Below are 24710 nucleotides of genomic sequence, written 5' to 3' on the forward strand. Positions count from 1 at the left end.
AGGCAGACTCTGCATTGGAGCGCTTTAAGGACAACAGAACCTCAGCGTGCTCCTTAGGGCTGTTGACCCCTGCCATAGTTTCCGCACCACATTAGAAAGTTTGGAGTCTATTACACAGGATTAGCATCTAGTCAGACACAGACTTTCCAACCAGTGCAGCAAACACCCTAGTCCTTTTGAGGCAGTGGACATCAGTCTGACATGCATTGTGTGCACTAGCATCAATTCTCAAATCCGCGGCCAGTAAACCATTTTAGTTTGTCCTTAGTGGCATATACACAACTAGTGGGGGGGGTAGGATTCAACATTTTCCCCAAGATTGGTAGTCTATCACACCCAAAAGATGGGTTTACAGATCGGTCAAAATAGTTATGCCCTTCCTTTTCTCTCTTTCCCGTCAACTATTTCTTCCACACCATAGCGAAGTTCAGGCGAGCACCACTCCATTCTGTTACAGGAGGTGCAGTTGTTGCTCTTCATGTAATCTTTTTGGGAGGGTACCACACTCTGAAAGAGGAGGGGATTACTACTTTTGCTATGTCCTTGTTCTGTATGGGGTCAAAGGCCTCAGGCCTATTGTGGACCTTTGGTCTCTAAATGACTTCCTACAGAAGAACAAATTAAAATTTTCATGTTAACTCAGATCCGTCTGTTCTGGACCTGGCAACTAATGGTGTCCTTTCACCTGCAGAGCGTGTATTTTCATGTACCCATCCTGCAGTCCCATGAGATTATATGAGATTCAAGGTAGGCCTGGAGCATATTCAGTTTGCTGTTCTCCCCGTAAGCCTCACCAGTGTCCCTCATTATTAACAGAAATAATGGTAGTGGTTGCTACCTATTTTCGTAGGTCAGGAGTACCAGTATACCTGTACCATGACGATTGCTGGTTGCCATGGTAAGTCGTAGACAACCTCCGGATGATGATAAACCTATTAACATTGTTTAGGGTTAGCTATCAATGAGCCAAAGTCCCCCTCAAATCCTTCCCAGAGGCTTCCATTCATTGTGGCAGTCAGAACATGGGATTTTAGAGCTTTCTCTCCACCACAACAAAGCCAGACATTAGAGTTATGATCCAAATGTTTCAGGCTCAGTCCTGGATAATGGCGAGGACAGCTTGAGGCTTCTTGGTCTCTTATCATCCTTCATCCTTCTTGCCAGCTATGCCAGGTGGGACATACAGGATGTACAAGGGAATTTAAGATCCAGTGCACCCAGCATCAAGGCAATCTGGCCGATGCCATTCAGGTCTCATCAGAGATAGCTTAAAATTTGCAATTGTGGCTACTTGAACGCTATCAGTCAAGTGGCAGACCTCCTCAGCCTCCACTATGCAGAGATAATGGTGGTATGGGACGCGTCTCTCCTGGGCTAGGAGCGGATAAGATCAGCGGACTCTGGTGGCAAGCGGAGGGCCGACTGCACATTAATTTTCTGGAGTTGCCGGCCATTCACCTCTGTTGTGATGGCCTTCATGCTATCCATCATGGGAGACAGGTGCAGGTTCTCAAATACACAACCCTCCGTGTTACTGCAACAAACAGTGGATAAAGGGAGGCTTTACACCTCTGCAGTTAGTTAAAGCGCTAGGGCATTGATCTGACCAAGAACCACCTACCAGGGTCCCTGAATAACAGGTCAGATAAAAGGAGCAGTTGGTATTAAGCAGATCACTAGTGATGTCTACATCCTGAGGTGGCACATTGTGTCTTACAAGAGTAGGGAGAAACCTGGCTAGATCTTTTTACCACCGGTGAGAACTCAGTGTAGAAAGGTTTTGTGTGTTGTAGTTTCCGTAAGAGCACTTGTTATGAGATGCAGTCCGACTGGAATGGAACATGAGACTCCTGTACATCTTCCCATCGCTGCCTCAAATTATAAACAAGCATTTACAATGCAATGGTCTCGTCTTTGTTAAAGTTAGAGCTATTGGAATTGAAAATGTCATTTTTTAAAACCGATAAATATGTAGTATTGTCATTTACAATGGCAATAGGTAAGCATTAGAGAGTAGTAGAGAATATTAGCAGTGATTAATAGTTAGTAGATAGTGACTATTTGATTAATAGAGAGTATACTTGTATAGAGTAGAGTAGGAGTGAGTTGTAGGCAATAGTAGTTAGTGAGTAGTGTAGATTAGTGGAGAGTAGTATAGAGTGAGTAGTAGATAGTGTGTGGAGAGCGTGTAGGAGTTAGCGAATAGTAGAGACAGAGTAGTAGTGAGTAATGAAAAGTACTAGATAGAAATAGATGTAGTGTAGTGAGTTATAGATAGTATATCTATTTAGTAGAGTGAGTAGCAAATTACTTTTAAAATAGAGTATATATTAGAGAGCAGTAGTTTGTTAGTACTTTTTAGTATTAGAGTGTAGTAGAGAGTAGTAGAGAGTGAGTATACAATTGTGGATAGCGTAATTTAGTGAGTTGTGAGGAGTGTGACTTGTATGTAGTAGAGAGTAGTTAGAGGGTGTATTAGTGCGATTAGTTGAGTCCGTTGTAGTGTGTATTGAGAGTATTAGAGATTAGAGAGTAGAGATTGAGTAAAGTGTGAGTAGCTTACAGTAGTAGTAGAGTGAGTAGTTAGTAAAGTGTAGAGTGTAAAGTATTAGTTATAATACAGAGTAATATAGTAAGTAGTAATGAGTGAGTAGTATTTTGTAGATATAGTTTTTAGAATAGTTTGAGTAGGGTATTATAAACTGAGTATTAGAGAGTTAGTAGTAGAGAGTGAGTTGTAGAGAGTAATGGTGAGTAGTAGATAGTTTTATATAGTGTGTAGTAGAGTAGTCGTGAGTACTATAGAGTAATAGGTATTAATATTGTAGAAAGTTAGTAGTATAATTATTTTGAGTAGTAGAGAGTGTGTAGTAAAGAATTATTATTAGTGAGTAGAGTAGTAGAGAGTATTAGGATTAGGGTATTATAGAGTATTTGAGTGAGTAGTATAGAGTATTTGAGGTGTGGCGAGCGAGTAATATATTGTAGATATAGTTATTAGTATAGTGTGAGTAGGGTATTATAAACTGAGTAGTAGAGTACAATGCAATGGTCTTGCCTTTGCAAAAGTTAGAGCTATTGGCATTGTAAATGACAAAATTTTATTTACATGTTGTTTTTGAAAACCGATAAATAAAAGGCATTGTCATTTAAAATGTCAATCAATAGCCTAAACTTGCCTAAATGCAAAACCTATTGCAAATGCTTGTTAAACTGAGCAATGGTTTTGTCTTTTCTTCAGGGAGAAGGGAAGATAAAAACAGTGTGCGCGCCACAGAAAGACAGAGAGTGAAGTAACCTGGAGACGATAATGAAAGAGAGGGCCTAGGAAGAGTGGCAAGGGAGAAAACAGAATAGAAAAAGTAAATGGCATTGTCATCTACAATGCCAATAGCTTAATCTATCGCAAATGCGAGACCTATTGCATTTGCACACACACACACACACACAGAGCCCCCCCACACACACACAGAGCCCCCACACACAAACACACACAGAGGCCCACACACACACACAAAGAGCCCCACTTACACACACACACAGAGCCACACACACACGCAGAGCCGCACACACACAGAGCCACACACACACTCGGAGCCACACACACACTCGGAGCCACACACACACTCGGAGCCACACACACACTCGGAGCCACACACACACTCAGAGCCACACACACACTCAGAGCCACACACACACTCGGAGCCACACACACACTCGGAGCCACACACACACTCGGAGCCACACACACACTCGGAGCCACACATACACACACACACACACACACAGCCCCCCACACACACACAGCCCCCCCACACACACACAGCCCCCCCCACACACACAGAGCCCCCCCACACACAGAGCCCCCCCCACACACAGAGCCCCCTCACACACACAGAGCCCCCTCACACACACACAGCCCCCTCACACACACACAGCCCCCTCACACACACAACCCCCCCCCACACACACACAGCCCCCCCACACACACAGCCCCCCCACACACACAGCCCCCCCACACACACAGCCCCCCCACACACACAGCCCCCCACACACACAGCCCCCCCACACACACACAGAGCCCCCCCCACACACACAGCCCCCCCCCACACACAGCCACACACACAGAGACACACACACACACACACACACACACAGAGCCAGCCTAATGGTACTAATAAATAACACTCTTACTACTGCTCTGAACACATGAGTAAATGAAATGCTAAAGGTGAGTCACTCAGCTACGCACCTGAGAGCGCCAGTACTGTGGGACACCATGGACTGACAGTACCACGGACAGAAGTTACTGCACGCATGGTAACCAATGACTGCCTCAGAACCCCTAGAAACCATCTTTCGTAGTCCGGCACTGCTTTAAATAGCAATCAGCAGTGTCTGCTGACATGTTCAGACTTTTTACATGTTAATTTTGGACACCATATTAGAAGTGCATCATGGAAACACTGGCCGGGGAGGTGAAACCTGATCCAATAGGGTCCTGTGTCAAACGCCTCGCAAGGGGGGAACCCCACAAGCCCGCAAAAAGTGAAGGGGGGTGCTCCGGTTTGGGTGCCCCAAACAAGCAGCTAGCCGCCCAATTGGAGCAGAGAGGCAAGTGGCAGGGGGGGTTCAAAAAGGGACGTTAGGTTCCTGTTGGGACATAGAAACCCCCATCTTATTGGAATCACCTTGTTGCTGCCAGAATCGCATTGGAGTCGCTGCACCCTGCTCGTAGAGAACCCAGAAGGAGCATCGGGAAGGAGGAAGTACGGCACCAAATGAACAGCAGGACTTCTGGGCGGTGAGGAAGCGAACCAGCCCGGGCAGCACAGTAGTGGGCGGCGAAGGAAATAGCTCTGAACCCGCAGGAACCGGTCCTAGACCTTGAGGAAGCCAGTGGCGGTCACCGACAGACGGGACATCGTGCAACGCTGTGTTTTCCTGTGGCAACCAGTTAACGAGTGCGGAGCGGTCTGCTCGAGGACTCAGGGAAAGAAGATTGCCGGCGCGCTTTAGGGAGACACCTGGGAATAATGAGGTCACTGGGTCACGCGAAAAAGGAGCTGAGAAGGCCGCGGGAGGATTCTGGGCCGGAACTGGACAGCGATCTTGAGGTCTTATTAGAACAAGGAAAATGGTGGCAGCAGCTGCAGATTACGCGTGGTGCGATGCGGTGGCAGTAGACTCTTTAAGCCCCGTCCTTTTCAGACTGGGGGGGCGTGTTTTTCACTGACAACGTCACAGGTAGAACAAAACGAAAAAACACCCCCACCCCCCGCCCCCCATTCCGAAAAAGACGGGGCTTAGAGCGAGAGAATGACACTGAGACCTCTTCTCCAATGGCTGGCTGCCGTTTAGGAGGCCAGCCAATGGAGAAGAGGGGCGGGGTTTGCCCTCGCTACTCAGAGTAATTAAATCTCGCCAGCGAGACTGCGCATGTGCGCAGCCTACGCTAGCCGAGACCTAAAAAGATCAGAAACTACCAGGCCCAAGTTATTCTAGTGGCTCCTGATTGGGTCAGGATAGCATTGACCGAGACGTTCTAGACATGAGCATTTGTCCTCCAATCAGATTACCACTTCACATGTCCCATCTGTCTCACGGCGGGGTCCTAAACCCAAATATGCCCAGTCTAAATGTGTGGAGTTTAACCGATAAGAAACTGACATCAGTGTAGAGGCCTGGGGCATTTAGGCAGTTTCACTCCTTCACTTCTGGGGTGATTTGTGGACATTGTTTAGCTGCATACCACAACCTAGCAGCACTTGGGAGCACTAGTATGGAAAACATTTTCAGACCCAGTCTGGCTCCTGCGGAGTATTTTAAGGTGGGGAATCTGCGATTAGAGTATCCACCAAAAAGAGTGTTACCGAAGTTTAGTAACTTGTTTTTCTTGATAAAGATTTGCTCTCTTGTATTTTTAACAATGCTTAAACCAAAGGTTTTGGATGAGAAAAAAAGCATGTGCTTGTAAGAGAGCGTGAGAGGTCTGTTGCCTCAAAACCTTTGTGTGACTCTGGAGAGCCATTTGTGTAAAGTCCATGAAAAATGCCAAGTAGGTACATATACATTCATTCAAATATTTGTGTGTGATATTTTTGTTTTGTAGGGCAGAAGTATTTTAAAAGGTCCCCAAGAAGCTTTGATGGTTTCAGCGAGACCAGTTCTGTTAGCTACACTGAGGAAGTGAAGAAGACTGAGGAACAAGCTGATGTCCCTGCACCGGGAAATGTTGAGTTTCAAGAAGTGTCTTTACTTCAGAATGGCCACACCACTGTGCCATCAACTCACACAGAGGAGGCGGCCCCAAGTGAGAAGTCTCAACCGTCCAACATTAGCAGTTCCAAAGCAGAGGATCCAGCAACTTTAAGTTAATACTCCAGATTTTTCTGCATTAAGACTTTTTGTAAGAATATAAATAGAAATTCCCTTCATTTCTGCAACTTTAAACCTAGCATTTAAATTCTTAACAGTGCCACACAATAGTACAGTAACAACTACTGTAATCATTACGAAGTTGCAGTTTGCACAAAATATATGAATGAAAGCTTTCTTTTCCCAGGAGGTAGATAGTGTATTTACATCATTTGTTTAATTAACTAGCTTTTATTTGCTGCTTTTTAGTTATTCATCTACCCTGTTGGTTTTTGGGTACAGTTACTGTCAGTCTGCAACTGGTACGGTTTATTGTTCTATTTTTGACTTTTCACATTTGTTGACGCGTTGCATTGCATTTTATTGAACCCTATGATATAAATTGTCTATTTTTATCGCTTGTATTTAATACAAATTGTTTGTTTGCTTGCATTTGTTAGCAATCATGCACTTTTGGGGGCATTATAATTTTCAGTTAATCTGTGGCTTAATGAATCCATTTTAGGATAGCTACAATTAGATATTTCCTGGAAATAAGTATTTTCCAGTACAACTTTTCATCCAGTTTAAAACAAACGAGAGCGCTTGAAAAATTACAATAATTTTGAACACTAAAACCTGACTTGTTACCAGGTGTGAACGCGAAGACAGTTGCTCATTAAAACGATGTATTTTAAATTAATTATGCACACTTGCAATAACATCTCGTTGTTGCCAAAAACAGTTCACGGGTCTGGTATTTCCTAGGTGGTCAGGGATAGAGGAGCCTCCGGGCTTAAGTGAGTTCCTGTTTGCCAGGCTTGCATGTTGTTTAAATTAATCTCTTCACAGAGTATGCACTTCGATACTTCCTGGCAAAATATTTTAGCATGGTCTACTGGCAACTCCGGGGAAAACTAATTGGTAAATGTAAATGTTGGTGCAGTTCTTCCTGTTCTATCTATAAAAATAAGAGGTTTGATGCAGCAAATACATAGGAAAGCTAGATTTACAAAATCAATCAATGGTCTTTTATCCTTACCTTTTTCGAGTCTGTATGCAGATATGCCAGTTTTATTCACATTTCATGTGTTCTGTGTTTAACAAACGGCCGGTGAGAAGCACATTCAATGTGTGTTCCTGTTCACTCTGTGACCTATTTATTTGGGAGCCTGTTAGGCCAGACTATGTTGCCTTTCTAAGAAGTGCATCCTGTCTCTTAAATTTCCAAATGTATTATGTCATTCTGTGCTTATATTACTCTAAAGTAGCATTCAATGCAGTGTTGGAATGCAATGCAGCTCTGTTGACATTTTTTTTGTTTACATATGTTTTTTTACAAATATAACCTTAGGGAAAAATTATACTTTTTAGAGGGTATTAATCTGTTGGTACGCACTCAGTCTTGTATATTCCAATTACTGTAGAAACGTTCACAATGTGTCAGATGTTAAGGTCTGAATCAACACTATGTCATGACCGAACATACATTATGTGTTGTTCATCTCAAATTGGGCCTAAAGCAAATATGCCGGTCAAATGCACTATTGTTTTTCTTTCCCTTCAGCTTGTTGAGTGGTGTTAGGGAACACAGTTTTTTTTGTTAGATCTCTTATTTTTTTGATCAATGTTATCTCCGATATTTAAATACTTTACAGAATCTGAAAGTGCAATTTTTAGTTTTTTAATGCAAAGGGGCAATACATAAGTCTTCCCTCCTATTTTGTTTTTGTTGTTTATTGGTGCAATGAAGTACATTAATTTTGGTAACTATGGGGAAAGTCAACACTCTTTATATATATAAATATATATATTAAAATTATAAAATAAATTTTTACTGTTTTTTATATTTGGAATTGTGAAATTCACATTTCCTTGTATGTTGAAATAGAACTATCTATGCTTTACTGTTTAATAAAGTTTAAGATTGTTTCACTGTTACGAGTCGTTTGTTTGAAATAAATCCATTTTAATTTGATGTTTTTTTATTTCAATCCAAAAATGTACTGTAAGAACAACTTTTTTAATGTGTTTATATTGTTATGTTTTTAAGTAACGTGTTTGATCTAATTATTGCCATTTTAAGTGTACAAACAATATATAGAGCTGATTTTGCTCTCCCCCCACCTCGGCGCATTTCAGGTAGTCACAGTATACCTTCAGCGGTTAGCGGTACCAGTCTTTCCCTGTTATGTGTCTGTAGCGGAGTGGGAGAAATGGACCGGAGACCAGACCTGGGTATATAAGGTTTTATTTTAACAAAGGACTTCTTTTTCTTAGCTGAATGTCTTTCACGTGAAGGAGCAGCCGGATCCGTGTTTGCCGGGAAAGAACCGAAAGGGCGTTCCTCTTCTAACTCAATTCTACTTTTCTTTTAGTCCACCGTATGGTCTTTCTCTGGGTGGTAGCCTTTTTCTCCTCCTCACAGGAACAGCCCAAAAGGAAATGAAAGAGAAAGGATACGTCAGTCACCTGACTGATTACGGTACAACCAAGGGTCCCGGAAAGTGAGGGGGGTTAACACCAGTGCTCTTTCTAATCTTCAGTGCTCTAGTGCCGCATTTGTGGAAATAAGGGAGGGGGAATTAGGAATAAGGAGCGTAGACACACAGGGGACACCACTACGCTACTTCTTCTCCGAACCTCCCTTCCTCCGGACCCAGCTTGACACCCTTTGTCGTACCTGGGAAAGCCACACTCCTCTGTGAGTGTGGCTGGGCGAGTCGCTGGAACGGTGGCCTCCAGGCTTCTCATCTTCTTCTGATCCTCCGGTTCTTCTATCCGCTTCGCCACCCGAACACCAACGCCACTCTTCTCTCTGTAGGTGATGTCACACGCCGACCTCGGTGCTTCCTGCCTTTTCACCAATGGACCGACTCCTACGTCACTCCAGGGCGGTTCCGCACTCGAAGCATATTCCCCCTTAAAGTGGTATTCCTCCTCTTCAGCCTGCGGACACCATAGTGGTTCTTGGTCGGTACACCAGTCCGTCTGATTGGATCGAAAAGAGGGAAGAGTCGAGGAATCAACAACCCACCAATCTGTCGTTGACGCCTTACAGTCGGTCACCGGTTGTTCCCGGTTACATACGTCCCCCCTTGGATTCTCCCGTTTGGGGAGAAGAGGGGAGCGGGACAGGAAGTCTGCATTATTGTCTAACCCTTTTCTATGCTTGATTATCATGGCATATGGTTGTAGAAATAGAAACCACCTAAGCACCCTAGGGTCTGGGACTTATTCTTGTACATCCACTGTAGTGGAGCATGATCTGTATACAAAACAAAGGGCTTTCCCTCTAGGTAATATTTTAACTTCTCCACGGCTCATTGTATCGCTGTAACGACCGGATTTTCGGACCAGATAGGATCAGCTCACCAAGACACCACCAACCCAGCCGAAACGCAACCACCTCCCTCCTCAGGAACCATCTATCCAGGCACCTGGGTACCTACCTGAGGATGGGGAATTAGCAATATACAAGCTCATATCATCAAAAACACCACTAAATCTATAGGGATTACTAGGAATACTCACTGATTACTAAGGACGTCCATGCCCTACACCACACTCATACCTTCTAGTCTCGCGGCAACTCAGACCCAGACTATGCTACCCTCCTACTCATAGTGAAGGGGGCAGTTCCAATAACTTACCATTACACACTGACACATTCAGTGCTCTCTCAAGCCACAATCCTGTGGGTATACACACTGACCACAATCAGTGCTCTCACTAATGCCACTCTCTCTCTAGCAGCAATCTCATTACACACCAGTTTCCCCCCTGGTGCTCTCTGTAATCTCCAAGCCACAATCCTGTGGGTATACACATTAGTTTCCCCCCTGATGCTCTCTATAATCTCCAAGCCACAATCCTGTGGGTATACACATCAGTTTCCCCCCTGATGCTCTCTATAATCTCCAAGCCACAATCCTGTGGGTATACACATCAGTATCTCCCCGGATGTTCTCATTAACGCCCCCTTACAACGGCGATCACTTTCCTATGAATACCTTCAGCTCTCTCTCTCTCTGTTGGGAAGTTTTTCTCACTACTGGGAATGTCTCATATATTTTATGTGGTACAAGAATGGCCAAATTACACTGTGTACAACTTATTCTCTATTTCAAGGGCTCCTCTCTCCCTCATTATTCAGTTACCATTCATTTGATCAGGGGTAGCATCTGTTCGCGAAACAATACCTGACTAGAAGAACAGGTTACCTTTATTATACAAGAACAAGAGGTACACTGGTTCACTAAGAACTGGGGTTCCTTTATTACAATGACATTAACAATATAACACCATACTATAACATATAGCCTGCAAAGGAAAATGGGAATAGACACATACACAGATCTGCGGGGTCTCTGTAAAGCTTTATTACTATAACACACCCACATGTAATTGACTGTAAATAGCTAAAGAGGGAATGGATTATACTGCACACCGCTGAAAGAAAAAAGAATTAGCAATACAGTAAGGACAAGGTTAATGTTTAAATGTAAAGCTAACTATATTACAGGAAAGGTATCACCTGGTTAGTATGAAGTCTTGCTCTAGCTGTCATCTGGGTTCCTCTCTCGTCTGTGCCTTAGCTCGTCTCAGATCCTCCCCTGCACTCTTGGACACGCATCTGCGCTGATCACTCTGCACTGGATTCCTCTCTCCCACGAACTCTCTCCACCTTCCAGCTTCAGCCTAATAGTTTCTGCCGCTCTGATAACCATTCGCTCCACTAGCTTCTTCACTCTGTCTGATTATCTCAGCTCCAATGTCCAATTCACTCCAGCTGCTCCCACAGACTAATCCACGATATTACTTCAGTCTCTTCCAAAATGCATCACTTCAGACTCCAGCTGATCACAACTCCTTCTGATAAGTAACTGCTTCTGACTGCTTCCTTCAGTTCCAAACATCATCTCACTTCTCTCTGTTCAAAACACCATCTGCTCACAACTGCTTCTGACTTCTCTCTCTGGTTCCAACTCACTGACTGTCTGACTGACTGACTTCTCTCTGTTCCAAGCATCGACTGTCTCTTCTTCTCTCCTCTGCTCCAACTGACTCACTCCCAAACTGACTTCTCTCTGTTTCAAGCATCGACTGTCTGACTTCTCTCTCTGGCTCCAACTCACTAACTCCGCCTCTGCACTTCACTAATATGGAATGCTCTCTCCTCATGGAAAGTTCCAGCCAGCAGCCTCCTCCCACCGATTCCATGTACCAGGCTCCTTGCTCTAGACGCTCCCACAGTGACCAGCTGCTTGTTTCGTCTAGAGACCTGAGCCCAGAGACACTTCCTGATTAGATTCAGCTCTGGTGGTTCTCTCCAGTTTGCAAAGGGCGAACAACACCTAATAACTAAAACATCACCTTTACCCTGCAAGCATCTCAGTCTGCAGGGACAGAAAGCAAAATGGAGTCTCTCTAGTTCTGGGCCTTGTAGGCCTGAGAAAGATGAAATAACTCTTAGCTCTGTTAGAGTACATACACAAACCATACCAATATGTAATATAAAGTCAGGACTACAGGATCCACCCTCTACTATAGGTAGGATGATGAAAGGACACATAATTATGTCAAAGCCAATAGGCAATAGATGGATTAGAGTCAAGAATAAGGGATCTATCATCATATAAAGCAGCTATCCTCTAGTTTATGCTTCTAGGTCTGGAACAAGGCCTGAAAAGGACCAACACAAGGCAAGAATAGAGATTCAGGATGGTAGCAAGCTTAAAGTCACCATCACTCAGAAATAAAGCCAAAAATACGGTCACTACAATCGCCAAACACTCCTTTTCTACTGTTGGATACTTTGTCTCACGTGGGTACAACTTCCTACTGATATATAGTAGTGGATGTTCTAACCCATCAGAACCTATTTGGGAGAGTACTGCTCCTAACCCGGTATCAGAGGCATCAGTAGTTAGAAAAAAGGTTTCTTCAAAGTTTGGGGATATCAGCACGGGACTTGTAGTAATGGCTTTTTTTAGGAGGCTGAACGCCTGCCTGGCAGTCTCTGAAGGATTTTGTATTTCCTTTTTACTAGTGGTCTTTTTTAGAAGAATTGTTAGGGGTGAAGCCATCTGTGCAAAATTCGGCAGAAATCTCCTGTAATAGCCGATATGGCCCAAAAAAGCTCTCAGTTCTTTTTTTGAACTGGGAAAAGGTGTATTGACTATGGCTTTGACTTATCTTCTTGAGGGGCTATAACTCCGTCCCCTAGCATGTATCCCAAATACTTTACTCTAGAAAATGCTGCTTTTGACTTCTTAGCATTGACATGCAATCCTGCTGATTGTAAGGCGGTCAAGATGTTTTTCACATGGGTAAGGTATTCGGGCCATGAGGCACTGAATATTACAATATCATCCAGATATACTGAACTATATTTTGTATGACGTAGGACCTCGTTCATCAGCCTCTGGAAGGTTGCCGGGGCTCCATGGAGCCCAAACGGCAGAACATTGAACTCATAGAGTCCATCCTCCGTTGCGAAGGCTGTCTTATGCTTGTCTTCTTCCCGGAGAGGCACTTGCCAGTATCCTTTAGTCAGGTCCAGCGTAGTTATAAATTTAGCTTCTCCGATTTTTTCAATCAATTCGTCCACCCTGGGTATTGGGTAGGCATCACAGGAGGAGATAGCATTCAGAGCACGAAAGTCCATGCAGAACCTTGTGGATCCGTCTGGCTTGTGAATCATTACAATAGAAGATGACCAGCTGCTTCGGGATGGTCTTATCACGCCTAATTTCAACATGTCTTGTACCTCACGCCTTACGTCTTGTCTGCGGGTATTCTGTATGGTCTCAATTTGATCTGTGCTCCTTTTTCTGTCTCAATTCTATGTTCAGTAAGGGTGGTCAGACCCAGCTGATCAGAGAACATAGGAGCAAAGTCATACAATGTGCTTTGCAGTTCTTTTTTTCATCTGTGGGGATAGTTCATCAATAATGGGCAACTGATCTAAAGTATAAGTGTCTCCTTTGGTCGGTAACCCCAACTGGATTGGCTTTGGAACGGGACCCAACCATTTCTTTAGGAGATTTATATGGAAACATTGGGTTCTTGAGGCGATAACCTTACTCTATACGTGGTATTACCCAATGTTTCTATGACTTGATAGGGCCCGGCACATTTCTTGTGAAACTTTTTACCCGTGATAGGTAAGAGCACTAATGCCCAGTCTCCTTTTTCCATACGTCTCCATTTCTTTCCTCTGTTATAATACTTAGCTTGTTTCGTTTGGTTCCTCTCTAAGTTGGAGTATGCTAGATCGCTCAGTTTCCCTAACTTACTTCTTAGCATTTGTGTGTATTCCAGTATGGACCTACTTTCTTCTTCCCCTCATTTTCCCAAGCTTCCTTGGTTATATCCAATAAGGTTCTTGGTTTTCTCCCATGCAAAAGCTCGAAGGGTGAATACCCCATACTACTCTGGGTTTGGGCTCTGAGGATATAAAGGGCCAACGGTAATAGTAGGTCCCATTCTTTGTTCTCTACCGACAACATTTTGTGTAAGGTATTCTTTAGGAAACTGTTATACCTTTCCACTAGACCATCTGTCTGGGGGTGGTAAGCTGAGGTCTTGATCCTGATGTATGTTTAGGGTTTTAAGAACTTCTTTCATAAGTCGAGAAACAAAGGGGGTTCCCTGGTCAGTTAAAATTTATTTTGGGAAACCTACCCTGGAAAACAACTCTATGAACTTTTCAGCAATGTTTTTAGTGGTGGGTGCTTTTAGGGCAAATGCTTCCGGAAATCGTGTAGTGTAGTCCACGATGACCAAAGCATACATATGGCCTTTTGCGGTTTTTGGCAATGGTCCGATCAGGTCCATTCCCACCCTTTCAAACGGAGTCCCTATGATAGGAAGGGGTTGAAGAGGTATAGCAGGAGGTTTAGTCAAATTACGTTTTTGGCATATCTCACATGTTTTACAGAACTCTGTAGCTTCCTTGTAAATAACAGGCCAATAAAAATGTCTAAAAATGTTTTGTAGGGTTTTTTCTGCCCGTGAGTGTCCTGCCGTTAAATGAGTGTGGGCGTAATGGAGAACCTGCTCCCTGAAGGGTTTAAGCACCAACAACTGTTTGGATCATTGCCATTGCCCTCCCAGTATAATAACTCATTTTCTTTAATAAATCTAGGATAGGACTTCTGTGTGTTGGCCTGCCCTGCGTGTGCCATCTCCCATGCATTAAACAAGGATGCATCATTAATTTGAGCAAATTTAAAATTCTTATCTAACACCCAAGGCTCTGAGGCAATCAAAGCAGGGGCGTATCTCTCTTTTTGGTTTGCCGTTACACTCCTCTCTTTTTTAAACATTGTAAAAAAATCTGGATTGTCTTCCCCTATTATCAGGTCTTCGGGGAGAGAGTCTATTACTCCCACTTTTACTTTACAGGATGGTCTAACTGAGGGGTACACGGTTACTAAAGCTATGGGGTAGGGTTTTCCGTCCCCATGCACACATCTTATGTGCACTACCTTCCCCGGGATTATCTGGTCAGAAAGGACTAGAGAGCTTTGAACAACCGATTGTCTACAACCAGAACCTAGTAATGCCCTTATAGTTTTGTCGTTCACTTGGACACGTACGTAATAGGAAGATCCCATCTCAGCGGTGTACATCACGGCTCTGGGGACGTAGCCAACCTTCATCGGTTCATCCATGGGTTTTCTTCGGGGACATAAGCGAGCCATATGGCCCCATTCACCACATTCATAACACTGAGGAGTTTTTAGCTGGGGAACTTCAAATTTGAAGGGTCTGGTGTTTCCTGCTTCTATTCCCGGTTTAGGTTTATATTCTGTCTTTTGAGTTGCAGAGGTCTTTATCGTTTTGTCCCCCGTCCCAGGGCAAAGACCGAGGTTGAGCCCTTGAGTAGTTGGCGGCCATTTCTATGGCCAGGGCTGGTGTGAGTCCCGAGTGTTCTTTTAACCAGCGCTGCGTCCCATAGGGCAGCGCTTCATGAACTGTTCAAGATAAATGCTATTCATTATATCTGAAAGAGACACGTTAGTGATAGATTCCTTACCTTAGAATATCCCTAGGCGTCAGACTGGATCCGGAAAGTTTTGCGTAGCAGTACCCTTGCGCGTCGGTAGGCGTCGTCTGCGGCTCCGCGTCCGTCGTGGGCGCCGTGATGACGTCGTCGGAGTACTTAGACGCCGCCTCCGCGTGCTGACGTCAGTTCTTCTTTTTTCCGCGCCAGCCAGCGCAGATCTGGAAAGAGCAGTTCCCTAGTCACTTTTTGACTAAACTTTTGTGATCTTTTGATCCATTTCGAAGTCTTTACGACTCCAAAGGTGCCGTTAGGGATGCCCAGATTCAAGCATTGCAACGAGTGCGACCGTACCATGTCGGTCACGGATCCCCACCGCTTGTGCCTGATGTGTTTGGGCGTCGACCATGACGACGAGGCCTGCTCCGACTGTCGGGCCCTTTCGAGGAAGGCCAGGCGGGAGCGGTCCCGCAGGCGACTCGAAATCCGCCAGTCGGCCCCGCGCCGTGTGAGGTCCCGGTCCCACGGGAGGTCGAGGGACAGGTCGCGGGGACGGAGCCGTCACAGCTCCGGGAGTCGGCGCCACTCCTCCGGGTCCAAGTCGTCAGGTAAGAAGCATAAGAAGTCGAAGAGGCAGCATCGCTCTTCTGACTCCGCCCGACGCTCGCGCGATGCGGCCGGGGGTTCGGGTGACCCGCCCACGCGGCTCCTCGGGAGTCGCGGGCGCCGCATTCGGCCCCATACCCCCCGGTCCCTGGGCTTAACGCGACGCCGGAGGAGATCGAGCGTTTCCTCGTGGCCATGAGGTCCCTTTCTCCTCCGACGGGTTCCGTGGCGCCTTCGGGCCCAGTGAACCCGTCTGGGGGCCCTAGTGGGTCGGGGGCTACGACCCCGACGCAGTCGGGTGCTTCGGCCTCGACGCCGCTGGCGCCGCAGGGCCCCACGATCCCGACACCGCCGGTGCCCTCGGGCCCGGCGCCGCAGGGTACAGCGGCCCGGCGTCGTCGGCGCCTTCGGGCCCGGCGCCGCAGGGCGCCGCTGGACCCTCCTCTGGCAATGGATCGTCACCGGTGGACCTTACGACCCCCCCGGCGTCGGTCCGTGTGGTGTCCCCTCCGGCGTCGTCCTCGGGCGGCGCCGTCCCCGATGCCTCCTCTCAATCGGTTCCGACGTCGGGACGACGCCTATCGGCGCCGCTCTCGACGCCGTTCGGAGATTTTCATTTCTATGAACCGTCCTCATTCACTTATGACCCTTGTGGTAAATATTTTACCGTATACGAGTTTGCCAGATAATTTCGGAAAATTAAAGAAAATAGCTCAATCAAATGAGAGGCAGAGTCCGTGGTGTCTGAGTCATAAGGGCTTTAATCATAAATGATGACTCGAGCCATGGAAATCTATTCCATCAATACAAGGGTTCGGGTATGCAATGATGGCAGGGAAGATGTCAACGATTTATTAACAGTACATGACATATATAGTAAAATGACACAATGGTAGTGAATACAGTAGGCGTGACAAGTGAAATGTATATGATAAGAACACATGTGCGTAGCAAAAAGGCGTGAACAGGGGTGTGCACATAGGCGTGTACTAGAAACGTCACAGAAAAGGGTCACAAGTGGGTGGATGCTTAGAGAATTCTTGCAGAGTCAGCTGAAACCTGTGTCCTGGATGCGCGCGCAGCTAATATGACGTGTGATTGACGTGCATCTGGGGGAAGCTAAGGGTCTGACTTTTAACACTAGTAGAAGAGACAGAAGTCTGGCATGTCAGATCGACCTGTCCCTATAACATATCTGATATCTAATATTTGGAGGATGTTTAATCTAGAGGAAAAGGTCTCTTGGGCAGAGGCTACTCTAGACTGAATGTTAGTGCGTGCATAGGTGTCTGCGTGTCTACGTGCGGGGCCATGGGCCTACTCTGGTAACGGGAACTGTAAATTACTTGCACGGAGGACAGGGAGACTTGCTCTTTGCTCTGCAGCCGGGGATATGTTTACCTAAATCACTTGACAGGAATGTGTTTTCGAGGAGCTGAGCTGGCTACGCTGATAACTTGAAGGTAAAATACTGTTTTTGGCAGGCAGACCAGGCCGAGCCGGGCACCGCTCGCTTGGCAGGAAGTAAGGCAGAGGTCAGGGATGCATCTTCATGCTGCAGCTTTCAGAGGCAGAGACAGACGTGGCTTGAAGACAGAAAATCAGGGCCTAGCTCGGTAGAGCCAGGAAAAACGTGAAAGTGCACCATATAAAGACGGTGGCACGGTATACTTAGGAACTGAATTATCAATCCATTCATGGTGGATCTGATAGAGGACATGTTAACGTTGGACGCAAATGTATTTGCGTCTTCAGATTCGGTCGTGGAGGGAAACTACATGTACTTGAAACTCGCACATGGAGCCGTTGGGGTACACGTTAGGGGACACAATTGACCATAAAAATTTCAATTACCTCATTCCCTCCTTGTCCCCTACGGACCCTTCATGATATGTCGATGTTCATGAGACCATCAATCTGTTCATATAACATCATTTGCTCTTCTTTCTTTCTTCGAGAATGGGAACGTGAACTTGAATGGGAAACACAAGCTGTGGCGCACAAGCCGCAAATCGCTGGCCCACATTGCAGACATAGACAACAACTGAATACTATGGCCAATATGATTCCTAGGAATGACAGTAGCTTCCATCCCCAGGCTGTGATTACACTCCAGAGCCAACCGGACCAAGTCCAGGAGCCTGGATTCTGGTGTATCAGATGGGCAATTTCATGAAGTCTGGTAATGGCCTTATAGACTGATGGCGCGTTATTTGGAATAAACACGCAGCAACTGGATCCGATGACTCTACAAGCCCCGCCCCTATCGGCCAGGATGACATCAAGGACAAGGCGGTTCTGAAGAACGACAAGTCTCATAGCAGACTGCTCCTCTGTTAAGTTGCCCAAGGCAGAAGTAGTCTCATTCACTACGGCTTCAAGTATTCTGGTTAATTTGCGTATCAGTTTACTATTGGAGACTGTGCCTAGATAGGGAAAGAATCCTTTATTAAAATCTGTATATTGTTCCCATGTAGTTTCAGTCTGATCAACTATTGGGAGGTCTCTCTTGTGTCTAACAATATTAAGGCGGGAATTCCTGTGATAGTCGGATGGGGCTAGGAATACTGGTGGCAATAAGAATGCAATGAAACAGGTACTATCCCAGTCTGGAGGTAAACGGACATAGGCTGTCTGACCACAAATGAAATAGGAATGTCGGGAAGCTTTGAATGTAGACTTGCCTTTATCACTGAATTCGACCACAGTAGTGCAGTCACTGTGACCTAGATGTACTGAACCAATCTTTCTGACACATAATACACCTTTCGCTGGTAAAACTGATATGGATGGCAAGTCTGGACTGGTTTCTGACTGAACATTTAGAATCATGAGGTTAAGTGTAAAATTGCCTAATCCATACACTTCATTTTCTAGATCTGTCCCTGTCATTTGCGGAAAACCCTCCTTATCTGGGAAACATGCCTTGTTCATGACTGTGTTCAGATTTCCCCATATCCAATTGCTTTGGGAAACTCTAGACTCGGTGTTTATAGAGGATATTAAACTAAACCATGCACCACAGGAACCATTATGTGTAAACGGGTAAGGAAAGAGGGGCAGAGCTCCCTTGTAGTTCTGATAGGGAGGGAGTCGGCCACATATCCAACAATTAGTAGCATTGTTGGTCTGGTGAGAATGGTGTAACATACGAATAAATGTATTGTTGTGCAGCGCAAGTCGATAAGACAATTCGTGTGGAGGAAGAGCACTAAACGTGTGCTCGACAGTGTCATTAGAAATAGAATGTGCAAGAGGAAAATACATGTATAACATCCAACTCATTGCAATTCAATTCAAAAGTGCTTTATTCGAGTAATTACTCATAAAAGCAGACAAACAAACACATAATAAAATACAATTAAATTACAGAGTCAGCATGACTTTAAGCACAAACACGTTAAAAAGGAAGTTTAAAAACAGATTTCATCAAGTTATAACCATCAAGGTGCAAAGTTCATATTATAAAATCATACATAATTAAAAATTAATTTAAGTAAGTTTTCGTCAGATAGACTCCAGGCATGGGAACAGAGAATAGATAAACTAGCAGTCTCTGAACAACTAGGCAGAGAGTAGTCACCCTACTAGCAATCTCTGCCTAATTACCCACGCCCACCCCAAATACTTTGCAGTCGCTATGATAATCCAGTTTAAGGGGGTAGTTTTAACAATGCGTAAGGCTACCATGGAGCTTTTAGTACCCAAATTTCTGCACATGGGGGCCAACCAGACACGTCTCGGAACAGAATATGCTTGACAGACAAACAAAAAATGCCCCAGAGTCTCTTTCCCTTCCCCACAAACTAAGCAAGTTGCTGGACCTCTATTTCTCCATTTAGATGTTAAGTTACCAAGAGGAAGAGAGCCAGCCCTCAGTTGAAAAAACAGTTTCCTGTCCATGGGTTTAGTTATGATGTCCCAGTACATTTCAAACATTGGAAACAGTTTAGCTTCAAGGACGGCAGTCGTCATAGACCCGTTGTTATTGCTAAGGAGGCTCATATTTTCAACATGTTCCCAGTAAAGGTTTTTTATGAACAACTTTGATGGAAAGGGTGACCCGGTTGGATCCGACCACAATTCACTCAAACCTAGTTCACTTAGTGCAGTTCTCAGAGATCTAAACCATTTAATTTCATGAAATCGATCTGCCTTGATTACATCAGCAAATCCTTCTGCATATTGTGACAACTCAGGGGTGGTCCAGATTCTACGCCAATATAATATCGGTCGAAGTTTACACATAGCCGAAATTTCCTTCCTACCAAGATCATATCTGAGTGGCAAGAGGGGACTACTCTGTGGGGTGCCAGTTAGTTTACGGAGGAAACTATTCTCTGACCTCTGTAACTCCTGGAGGTTCTCTTGCCCCCACAGTTCTGCCCCATATAGTGCAGACCCTATTGCTTTAGCCTCATATATGATAAGTGGCGGTTTGATTGGCTTAGTTAAAGATTTCGTGTGCTCCTTAATGATGGTACCAGCAAGCTGTTTATGCCTTAATATTGCCAAATCCAGGTGGTGGTTCCATCTGTTGTTGTTTGAGATATGTATCCCCAGATAAGTAAAGGAGTTCACGACTTCAAGGCAGCGCCCACTCAAGGTAATTTTGGATTTATATTTCCTACTGGGATTAAAAACCATGAGTTTTGTTTTCGCTGCATTTACCTCCAAACCATGATCACAACAAAATTTGTCAAAGATTACCAATGCCTTTTGCAGACCACTTGGGGATTTTGATAAAATAAGGGTGTCGTCTGCGAACATTAAAATTGAAACTTTTGCACCAGCAAGAGAGGGAGCATCTACGGGCTCAGCTTGCATAAGGGGAACAATTCCGTTTATAAAAAGAGTAAACAGTGTTGGGGCCATTGAACAACCCTGCCGAACCCCCCGCTCGACAGGGAAGTCAATAGTGTCGTTACCATAGCCACCCCATTGGATCTTAGCATAAGTGCCCTCATGGAGTCTCATGATCAAGGTTAGAATAATCATCGGGACCCCCAGGGCTGCCAGCACCTCCCACAATTTTGCCCTCGGCACCAGGTCGAATGCAGCCCGTAAGTCAACAAAAGCTGCGTAGAGGCTGCATCCGCCCAGTACCACTGTCCGCCATTGTATAAGTTGGAAGCGAAAAACCTGGTCTACAGTGCTTGTTGCTCTGCGAAAACCCGCCTGAAAAGGGGATAGGACGTTCTGCTCCTCAGCCCAATCAAGCAGATTATTGACAATAACATGTCCTACCACCTTTTGGACCGTGTCTATTAGGCTGATTGGGCGATAATTACAGGGTTGGGCACGATCCCCCTTTTTGTATACTGGTATAATGACGGCACCCCGCCAGGAAACCGGAATTTCAGCACCTCTGGCTATGTGATTTAATAAGAGGCAGATGTACTTACTCCACCTGACGGTGTCATCTAAAAAGACATCCGCCGGAACGCCGTCATTACCCGGGGCTCTGCCCCTATGAACGGATTTCAAAGCAGACAGGATTTCGCTTAACATAAAAACATCTTCGTCTGCGAACAGATAAGTAGGGTTAAAATTGCTAGCAAGCTGATCCCTAGAAGAGTACTGCTCGCTAAAAAACCTAACCCAAGCGTCATGAGGGACATTATTGTTAGGAGGCTCTGGAGATCTATCATGACCCCATTTGACAATGTGCCAGAATTGTCTAGAATTTTTGCTTTCACTAGCACATCTCAGTTTCTGCCAATGATCTTCGTCCCAGTCTCTTTTTGCCCTGGCGATACAGTTTTTATAGTGCTTCCTAGCAGACCGAGTCTCACTCAGATTGTTATTTTTGATGGCAGCTCCTAATTTCGATCTTGCTATCCTGCAATCTTGGTTATACCACTTTGCTGGTTTGAATGGACAAGCCCTGTTGTTTCGTGCGGGTTTTAAAAAAAAGTTTTTGACTTCGTCAAAAAGAGACGTATGAACTTTTTTAACATCATTTTGTCCATTTGCAAGATCAGTGATATTTTCCAGTGCCAGAATGGCCTTGTCTGCCGCTGCACCTATCTTTTCCAGGGCCTGCTGGTCCGTCTTAACACCAGACCATCTTAACCTACGCATATTATTGGATTGCGTAATCGTTGGTGGCACAAGTAAGTGACAATTAGTTGGGGGGTTTACATTAGATGTCCACCAATTATGCGAAACGCATAGCGGGTCATGGTCACTTTCTATTCTGGCAGTAACTACCATGTCGATAAGGGATGGCCATAGCGATGTACTACAGATAACGTAGTCAATACGGCTTTTGCTTCGCCCATTGTTAAACGTCATGGCGGGAACACGGTCTGATTGGGTTCGGCCGTTCAGGGCTCGTAACCCATGCTCCAAGCACATGGCATTTAGACCTAAGATGTCAGCTGTCCATCTAGTTATCGGGGGGGACTCAAGTGTGGGAATGTCCCAAAGTTTATCTTCCTCCGATCCCAGAGGAGAATCACCAGTGATTAGAGGTTCGAATGTCCGATTCAAATCACCTGCAATTAAGATGTTTTTTCCCGCAGATTCGATCTCAAGAATAGTAGAAAGGCTCATAAGAACCTCGGATCTACCTTTACTACCACCTCTGGCATAGATATTATATATATCCATGGAGAGGGGTAGATCACTGGTCAATCGTATAAGCTGAATATCTTTTTGGTCAAGTTCCACACATTTTACAACAATCTTTAAAGACTGCCTAATCCATATGGTAAGGCCCCCCATAGGCCGCCCTTTAGGACCCTTGATGGCAGGAACATGAAAGTTTACATACCCCAAAGCAAAAGTAGGCTCACACGCCCAAGTCTCTTGGAAAATACAGAGGTCGTACCTATTTATGAATTCAAACCAGTCTGCGCTGTCCATTTTGGAAGATATACCAGCCACATTCCATGACAGAAGATTTCCTGAAATTGGTGTCATAGGAATACCATCGCTTGTAGAATGCGTGTTTAACACCTTACCCCCTGTGACCTGGTCTACAATCGTGACATTCGGTACCCCAGGTAAATCAGCAATCAAAAGCCCCAGCGGGCTAGTTGTTGGAGGGTAACAAGCTAAACCTGATGAACTTATTGCATAAACAGGCACAGACACAGCATTACAGATAGATGGTTGTCAATCACAATCACTTAAATTAGATAATGAAGAAAATCGATTTTCTAGCCCCAGACCCCAGTCCACTGAAGCAACATCCTTCCTCCCCCTCTTAGTCACAATGTTCCATTTAGTTCTTAAAATACTTGGGTTTGGTCCGCTTCCCTTTCTTGGGTAGAAGAAGTCCAAAGTCAATAGAACAATTGAAGTCGTTCGCCTTTGAGGTGGTAAAATATTTGGTAGGATATTAGGCAAGACCCCAGGGTCAGAGAAGTGGAGAACAACACACTCCCCTTTAAACTTTTTTACCCTATCCCCGATCCACTGAACCCTTCTAGCTTTGACAAGCTCTTCAGAAAGTTGCTGCTTTCCCCAAGGAGTAATTACCATGTTGGTGGTTAACCATGATAGAGATTTGTTTCGTAGAGAAGATGTTGTTTCCCTCTCACCTTGAGCCAAGGGAGGAACATTGGCAATGACAAGTACCAGTGGGGAAGCTTCAACCACAAGTTCGAAAGTCCCATTTTCAATGAACGGGTCTTCAACAGCAGGAGCAGGGATCGAGGCAGTATGAGAATCACCTGGAAGAGTATTATTACTTGCCGTTAGGGTGTTTGGTACAGGGACAGGGACAGGGATGAGACCACCAACGGCTGCAATTACTGATTTGTTGACAGATTCCTCTATCTTTGCAGAGACACTTTCCGGAAGTTTCCCTGTCTTGTCTATAGATTTTTGTAGTAGGCCTTCCAAACGGTTGACCTCAGAAGTTAGCTTATCTATTTTGCTAACCAGGGGTTTCATCGCACCTTTGATTTTTGAGTCCATTAAAGTTAGTAATTTATTAAATTGGGCATTCGAAAGTGTAATATACGCCTCACTAGTCAGATCATGCTCCTCTTCCTCAGAGTATTTCCTCGGGGGGTTTGCTACTCTGTTCTTGGCTGACCTGAGGCATTCCCGTTTACCCAGAACGGGTGCTGGAGGAGAAATAGGTTGATCCTGGCTAATAGTAATATCAGCCAGTACCTCGTTGGCACTCAGATCTTCAACTCCAGCAACGGTACCACTTGGCTGTATAGTAATGGTATCTGGGAACAAATCAGGAGTGGCACTATTAGTGCTGTTGTTTATTAGAAGGCCAAAAGGGTCATCAGCCTCGATGTCAATAAATGGAGATTGAGCAGATGAGTCTATTCCCAAAGAGGCTCTTCTATCGAGGTTAATTTTTTCTACTACCTGCACCAGATAATTTTCTATAGTATTAGTAGAAGTGGTTAACTTATTAGGAGGCATAATGTACTTTATGAGCAACCAAAGTCAATGTAACTTACGTAACAGTCTGGTCGGCAACTTTCACAGCTCAGCAACGACAGCTCCAGGGCAGCGAGCCAAGAGACCAGGCCCAACCCAACCTTGGCCAACCTCGGACGGCCTCAGACGGCCCGCCCTTTGCCCGGGCTTCGCCCGGCGTCCCGCGAGACGGGGGTGATGCGCTATTTGAGCGCCTCCAGGCGCGCTGGTGACGCGGGTGACGCGGCGTGCGCCGCTCGGCCTCCTGGGTAATGTAGTTCCCTCAACCGCACTCCACTCGGCCACCTCGTACTCCCAGCTGGTAATGGAGTCGGGCAGC

At 45.2% G+C, this 24710-nt stretch overlaps 1 protein-coding gene across 1 annotated transcript in view; it reads left to right on the forward strand.

Annotated features, from left to right (window-relative positions):
- The window catches only part of PDXDC1 (pyridoxal dependent decarboxylase domain containing 1), a 435979-nt gene extending 427819 nt beyond the window's left edge, over positions 1 to 8160 (forward strand). The window contains exon 23 of the mRNA XM_086941443.1: positions 6113 to 8160. Coding sequence (XP_086797569.1) covers positions 6113 to 6378 — 266 coding nt within the window. The 3' untranslated portion in view covers positions 6379 to 8160. The remainder of the gene's footprint in view (positions 1 to 6112) is intronic.
- The last annotated feature ends 16550 nt before the right edge of the window (positions 8161 to 24710 follow it).

Source organism: Lissotriton vulgaris, chromosome 10, assembly GCF_964263255.1.
Source record: "Lissotriton vulgaris chromosome 10, aLisVul1.2, whole genome shotgun sequence".
Classification (NCBI taxonomy): Eukaryota; Metazoa; Chordata; class Amphibia; order Caudata; family Salamandridae; genus Lissotriton; species Lissotriton vulgaris.